This window comes from Triticum aestivum, chromosome 7B, assembly GCF_018294505.1.
Source record: "Triticum aestivum cultivar Chinese Spring chromosome 7B, IWGSC CS RefSeq v2.1, whole genome shotgun sequence".
Classification (NCBI taxonomy): Eukaryota; Viridiplantae; Streptophyta; class Magnoliopsida; order Poales; family Poaceae; genus Triticum; species Triticum aestivum.
The window spans coordinates 711,632,966-711,640,862 of NC_057813.1; the positions used below are offsets into that span (position 1 = coordinate 711,632,966).

General features: G+C 45.0%; 1 protein-coding gene across 1 annotated transcript; it reads right to left on the minus strand.

The window, feature by feature from the left end:
- Positions 1-2,983: 2,983 nt before the first annotated feature.
- On the minus strand, positions 2,984-5,495 carry LOC123163147 (uncharacterized). The gene is made up of 4 exons (XM_044580907.1): positions 4,417-5,495; positions 4,118-4,312; positions 3,753-4,032; positions 2,984-3,142 (listed from the first exon to the last, which is right to left on the minus strand). Exons 1-4 carry the CDS (start codon positions 5,422-5,424, stop codon positions 3,105-3,107), a joined length of 1,521 nt encoding a protein of 506 aa, XP_044436842.1. The 5' UTR covers positions 5,425-5,495; the 3' UTR covers positions 2,984-3,104.
- Between the last annotated feature and the right edge of the window lie 2,402 nt (positions 5,496-7,897).

Here is a 7,897-nt window from a genome sequence, read left to right on the forward strand (position 1 = left end):
GAGGTTCGCCGCACCCCGTAATCCGCGCCATCTTTTTTATAAAACCGAGCGGTTTTTTCTTCGGTTTTTTCTTCGGTTTTTCATTAGATCGGTTTTTTTTGGTTTAGTTAATTAGCGAGCGTTCGCTCGTTCGTTCGTTTTAACGAACGTGTTCATTAGATCTATTTAGTCAATGAACATTCGTTTGTCAGCCTGTTCGTCGTTTTTCTTTTTCTCGGATTTAATCCGCGATTTTTCTGATCGCGATTCCTGATCCGATTTTTGTTTTAGTATAACTTTTCGCTCGTTTATCAGAATCAGGCGATTCAAGCGCCTGGAGTTTCGTCTCGAAACCCTCTTTCCGAATAATCTACTTAAACCAGTTTTTACTTCTATAAAATTTGACTTTGATCCAGATTAGTAAAACGAAGCTGTTTTCTTTCGCTGTTTGACTTTCATTGCTTTGTTCGATTTGGTTCTTTTTGCAAACCGGAGTTCTTAAGTTGAACATTCTGGTTAGATCTTTTATTCGAGTTTTACCTGCGCATTAGATGAGTACTTATTGTTTGTTCGTTTGTTTGTTTGTCTGCGATAGAATACCCGGAGTGCGCCGCCTGTTACTTCGAGTCTCTAGGTTTCGCGGATCATCACCAAGGCAAGTAACACTTTGATCATACTTCTTCTCATACCCAGTTTTTATGCATTAGATCTATCCTCAAACACTTGCATGATTAGGATCTAATTAAATTGTGGGTTTTGGGAAGTAGTTGAGGTAGTACCTATTACATGTTTTATTATCAAACCCTTGGGAGTTACTTCTACGTTTGCTTATTATGCCATGCTATGCTAGTAGACGTGGATTGGGTGAGTGTATCCATGAGATGTGAGATTGTTATTTAATGGTTTATTTAAGGTGGCAACTTAAACACACATCTGGGTGGATTGAGGCACCTGGTTTCTATCAGGACTTGCCTGTATTTCTTCGGACCGCCACCCAGGCTCAAAGGGATCATGAGATTATTCAAACTAGAAACTTACGTGTGCAGCCACAAGCCATTATGGGCTCTGGCATAGTTGATTAAGTTGTGCGAACTCTTACGGGTAGACTAACAGATGTAGGGGAAAGTAGGTGTACCGGTCTACCCACATGTAAGGTGCTAGCGCTTCCGAAGACTGTGTCTCAGTCATCCGTTTCTCAAACATCATGTAGTGCGAGGAATCAAACGAGGCGATCAAGTCTTGTGGGGAAAAGTGCGCAAACCTCTCCAGAGTGTATAAACTAATCATGGTTAGCCGTGTCCCCGGTTATGGACATTTTGAGTATCTAGTATCTGGATATCATGTGAATCTCATCATGTTACTCTAATTTAATAATATTGGGTTTAATGAGTACTTTTAATTGGGATTGAGAATGCTGTCAACCATTCTCAATGTTTAACTGTAACTATAGAGCTTTTCCACCAGCCATATTGCATGTAGTGTAGCTTAATCTATTGTTATCCTCTATGTGTTACATTGCCAGCATATTCCATGTGCTGACCCGTTTTCGGGCTGCAACGTTTCATGTTGCAGACTTTTCAGACGACGAGTAAGGTGCTTTTAGGTCGTGGTTCTATACTCAGTGATGCCGTTGGAGTTGATGGACTCGCTTATCTTCCAAGTCTTCCGCTGTTATCGATTTTAGATGGCCTTAAGCCATATTTATTTCAATAAGTTCTCTTTTGAGACATTCGATGTAATAAGTGTGTGATTGCAACTCTGTTATAAATCCTCCAAGTACTGTGTGGTGTCAGCATTACTGATCCAGGGATGACACTGAGCACAGAGATCAGACTGTTTGAGGTCTGGTCGCTACAGTTCGACTTTCCTTCTCAAAAAGAGTTCTAACCATTAGATTTACCAAGATACAACTCCAGCAATAAAATGGAAGATGCATGTAGCTCCAAAGCTATCGCAATGTCTGAACACTTCTTGGATTTGGCTAGACCTCAGAATTGATCCAACTATGTGGGGCACATATCTTGAGTAGGGAACCACATGAGTGACACAGCCAAGCGCCAATTTGAGGGAGTTGAAGATGCCGCTGTGAAAGATGACTTGGCGAAGGCTGACCCAGAGACCGTCATGCCACTAGCGGGATAGGACGCTGATGCGCACGGTGGTGGTAGCGCATCCGATGAAAGAAAGCAAGGAGGAGTAGGTCTTCAAGGAGGGTGCTGAGGCAGTCCGCTTCGTGGCTTGCGCTATCAGGCTCTTGGGTGGAACTCCGGGGCCCTAATCTAACCTCCGTTGAAGACCAGATCTCAACTCTGATGGAGTGACAAAGCCCTAGAATTTTGGACACAGGTTCTAGCTATGCTTCCAGTACCAGGTGCAATGCAATACTGACGCACTAGATTAGTGGAGCAACACTGCTCTTTATCAAGTGTGAGGATCCACCAACAATCCCCTTTCATTCCTTTTGTCTACACACATGTGCGAGGTTTAGCAAGACATGGGTTGTCTACACACAAGTTGCCTGGTTTTTTCAATGGGAAGAACCTAGAACTACCTAGGAAGTTTGTGCTCATTGTCTCGGCTTAGTGCCCGCTGTCCGGTGCGTCACCGAGAGGCATCGACGGAAGGGGTAACAAAGGTCGCGCCAAGGGCAAGGTCGACCATAGCAACAAGAGATGGCAATGAGATCACACATGGCGGTAGATGGTTAATAAGCGACAAGTGGCGGCGATGAGATCACACATGGCGGTCGATGGATCTGTGGATGGTGGCTGATATGAAAATACCAGAGGTTACGCTAGGCATAGAAAACCCATATAGGCGTAGATAATTAGTGGCGCCGGTCCCAAACGGGACGCCGCTGGTATTTTGGTAAAATGTAATAGAACACAGGGCAATCGAAACAGAAGGTTTAACATAATAATAACAGGTTGAGTGCATTGAAACAAACAAAGATTCAACTGATCTCCCTATAAAGAGCTACAATATACTTGTAACACAACATGCACATGATAAGTACTGTCCAAACAACCGAACAAAGTCTTGATACTAGGTAATTGACTGTTTAGAATGGGAAAATGATGATGTTTGTCGATGAGCACTTGAATCCGCAAATGTAAGGATGGGAATCATGTCAACGGATAAATTTGGCCGCCATGCATTAGCCCTGCAAAGGAGAAATATTGAAACCTAGCTCCTATAAGTATCGGCCCATGCAATTGTAGAGTTGTTATATGTGTAATGATTGTTGTCACTTGCAAATAAAACACAATACATGTTGACATCAGGAACAAATACCACAGTACATGCTAAACAGAATCTCACTGGAACTAAATAACATGTGCAAAATTGGATGGTCAATAAAATCAGATGATACCACTTCAGCTATAGCCTATAAATTTGAATACAGGCCCAAAACAGAAGGGCACGGTAAACAGAAGAATGCAAAAGGGAAAAATAAAGTAAGCAAGCCCACACAAAAAATATTTATGTTTTCTTATCACCAACTCTAGTATATATCCAGGTTATATTTCTGTGAAAATGAAGGTGTGGGCACACAAAATCGGATAAATATAGCATGTCAAATTAGCCAATAACTGGGATACATGCACAACTAAACTGTAATTGGGATGTCAATACTAACACATTTCAACCACCCTAAACATGAAAAGCAATGAAAGATTATATTTCGGAAAAACTTAAAATAATTAACATTTATTTTTCTATTTCATATTATATAGGAGCATGCTGATCATGGATGCTGAATAAATACTCACTAGTGCTCTGATAAACATAGCATTCCACTGAAGAATTGGCGCTGCAGATGTCATATATTTTAGCGCTTCCACTATTATTTGATGAGGCCTCCTGTGACAGTTGCAGTATCATCTTTTTAAGCGCTGGTGCACATTTGAGTATTAATTTTAATAAATCAAACTCATGTTCTTGTCCTTCGAAGCCATTGATTTCCACTTCTTCAAGAGCAGTCAAGGAGATTGTTTGAGATCTCCAGTTTGTGGGTTGACATGAACAGTTTGGCGAGCATTTTCCTTTCAGCTAAAACCAAAAATTAAATGTAAATTACTACTACACAGTGTGTATAATTGAGATATAATATGAAAGGGGAGAAGTAGTTACGTACCCGCGATCTCTCTAGGACGATCTTAAGCCTCTGTACACCTCTAGAAATACGAGTAATCCCGAGGAGATGAAACACCAGTGCTCCAAAAACATGTCCCGCTTTTAGGAGACGTAGCTCCAAAAGAGAGAAATCAGCAACCAGGTGCTTCTGTATCTCCTGGGCAAAGTTGTCTTCATTGGAAATAAACCAGGAGCTCTGAAAGAAGATTCACAGGATATATGTGTCACTTGTACAATTCTGTCTTGATATAAAAGGAGACAAAAATATTGAGTAAATGGAGATGAGTGGATGATACATACATTGGAGGCAGAGGCACTAATGTGGAGCGAAGGAAGCTGTGCCTGTGTCTCTCCTGTGTGTAGCCACAACCTCTGGAGGCTCCAACGACCAAACCGGACGATGCTCCCGTCCCCCAAATACCAGCACTGCCACGAAACCTTCTCCAAGATTGGCGCCGAGACGGAGATGCTGCTGAGCAGCTTGTAAGTGCCGAAGGACACCGTGAGTCGCTTCAGCAGAGGGGCGACGATATCGACTGCATCTGCGTACATTATGTTGCTCTCAAGGAAAAGTTCCTGCAGCGATGGCAAGTGGAGTGAGATGAAGCCATTCCGGACAAGTCCGAAGCCATCGTTGATAAACTTGAGGCTGAGCACGAGGAGGTGCGGGCATCGGGGGAGCAAGCTGTAGAGGCCGCCGAGGCCGTAGGAGATGGACAGCGTCCGGAGCGCGGTGAACTCGCTGTCGGGGCAGTAGAAGAGAAGCCTTTCCATCATGAGAGATTTGGTCCGCTGGAAGCACGGCAGCCGGACGAGGTTCCGCCGGTCATCGAATTCTACGCCCCACGGTAAGCTGAGGACGATCTCCTCCGGCTCCAGCCGCACAACGGCGCAGAGCAGCCTGGTGGCCGTGGCGCCGAAGGGCCCGGGATGCCTGCTGCTGCTGGGGATGCGGACTTCCAGGAGGGAGACCGCGGCCGGGGGGGCACGGACACGGCCGAGCGCCGGTACAATCGACGGCGCGAGGTTGTGGAAGACCATTTGGCGGAGATGCGTCCAGAGATCGCGCCACCGGCGGGAGAGGACGCTGGTGCGCGCGGCGGTGGCAGCGCATCCCATGAGGGTGAGGATGAGGAGGAGGAGCTCCTGCGGGAGGTTGCTGATGCGATCTGGTTTGCCGCCGCCGCCGCTTGGGCTACACAGCTGCGGCTGCGGGAAACGCAGGGGACGCCCCGGCCTCACCTCCATCGGAGCACCAGCAATCTGCGGGGACGAACGGAGTCGACGACGCCCGGATCTTGACTCCATGGAAGGGAAGGCAGCTTCGCCAAGCAAAACCAAAGCCCACGGTTTTCCCCCTTTTGGAACTGAAACCCCGGTGTGTTTGGGTCCCCACCCAGCTTTTCAGCCTACCATCTTTATTATATACACTTTTTTATTTTCAGACCAGCATTTCCCAAATAATTCCGAATAACAATTTCTGGTGCAAAACATTCTCTGGTGCAAAACATTCTCATCGGAGGCATTAGATAATAAATGAAGGCTAACCCTCTTCTTTCAAACCAACAGAGAAACGACTCGATTCCCGCGCAAACGTTCGCGCATTGGCATGGTGATCCCGCATTGGCGCGGTGATCCCGCATTGGCGCGAACGTTCCGGAGCAACCTACCAAATATCTACGCTTTTGATGGAAACCTGGGAGAGCCGTACCATTTTTTTTAGTTTGTACCCCCTCGGCCGATGAAATTGATAAAACTACCTCCACTTCGTGTAATTGGCAAAAAGGCCCTGACAGAAGTGTGACCAGGTGAGATGTATCTCCTTCCTGTGTAGGAAGCCGCTTCCCTCCGTAGACCGGGGTTGAATGCGGCGGTCCATGGGCCAGAAGTGGCGCAGGGTCCGAGCGCGCGAGTAGATTCCTTTTTCCAACATAAAAGTTGTGGGAAGTACCATATCATCCGGAAGGGAGGAACCGAATCTAGAGTTTGGCATGGAGGCGGCCCCCCTACACACACATTGTCATCCCCGTCGAATGTCCCAAAGCGCGGTACCCGCGATGCTATGTGGTGGTAGACGGCCGTCCGGGAACCTTACTGATGAGCACACTCGTTCCCTCATGTGATCGGCCTGTCTCTTTTATTCTCTAATGCAAGATCTAGTTGGATTAATACCACATACTTTGGATTACCTACATCAACACTTACTTTTTTTAAATCCGCATTTTCTCACCAGTGTTTGCATTGCTAGAACATCTAGCTGTAAATCCTTTGTACATGCAACACTTAACTTTTGATAAGGCAATTTGTAATTTAGTCCGTAAAAACACCCTAACAATTTTTGGCACCATGTAATTTAATTAGTTCATACTTCACCTTATTGACAAAGGGTTTAGGAGTTATCCAAACCATATTTGTCATTGTCGATGAGCACAAATGCCAAAGGCTTTAGGCTTTACCCTAACCTTCTTGTCTTAGTCGATGACGACAAATGATAAAGGGTTTTGGATTTACCCTAACCATATTTGTCATCATGGACGACGACCAATGCCAAAAGGTTTAGGCTTTACCCTAACAATATTTGTCATCATTGACGACAGAAAATGCCAAAGGGTTTTGGATTTACCCTAACCATATGCCAAATGCATAATTAATCACTCATCATTCATCAACAAGCAAGATCATCATGCCAAATGCATTATTAATGAACAAGCAAGATCATCATGCCAAATGCATCATTAATCAACAAGCAAGATCATGATGCCAAATGCATCAGCCATCAATCATGATAAATGTGTCATTCATCAATAGTCCAGATCATCATCAATTAGTTCGTTCAAACAGTCTAAATCATCATTAATTAGTTCGTTCATCCATCCATCATCAGTACACATGACTTACCAGTTCAACACTAAAAGTTCAATAGGTTCAACGTACTCGTAGCTCAACAGACATGACTTAACAATTTAATCTATATCTATATCTATATCTATATCTATATCTATATCTATATCTATGTATACCTATATCTCTCTATATCTATATCTACATCTATACATAATATTAAAAGGAGGAAGCTTTCTTAGTTCTCCATGTGACACCCTTTTATATCCGTTAATTTAATGTCACCCATATGAATTGATGGTTGAGATTTGATGTATGTAGTGTGTTTCTCTGAGTTGATAAAAATTACCCCCAATGCCACATATAAGTGAGAAAAAAGTTTTTTTTGCCCGTCTAAATTTTCACCATCATCCATTCAAAAAATTTCCTACGCACACGCAAGATCATGGTGATGCATAGCAACGAGAGGGGAGAGTATTGTCCACGTACCCTCGTATACCGAAAGCGGAAGCGTTATGACAACGCGGTTGATGTAGTCGTACGTCTTCACGATCCGACCGATCCAAGTACCGAACGTACGGCACCTCCGAGTTCAGCACACGTTCAACTCGATGACGATCCCCGGACTCCGATCCAGCAGGGTGTCGGGGATGAGTTCTGTCAGCATGACGGCATGGTGACGATGATGATGATCTACCGACGCAGGGCCTCGCCTAAGCACCGCAACAATATGACCGAGGTGGAATATTGTGGAGGGGGGCACCGCACACGGCTAAGGAACGATCACGAAGATCAACTTGTGTGTTATGGGGTGCCCCCTGCCCCCGTATATAAAGGAGGGAGGGGGGAGGTGCGGCCGGCCCCTAGGGTGCGCCTGGAGGAGTCCTACTCCCACCGGGAGTAGGACTCCCCCCTCTTGCCTTGTAGGAGAAGGAAAGGG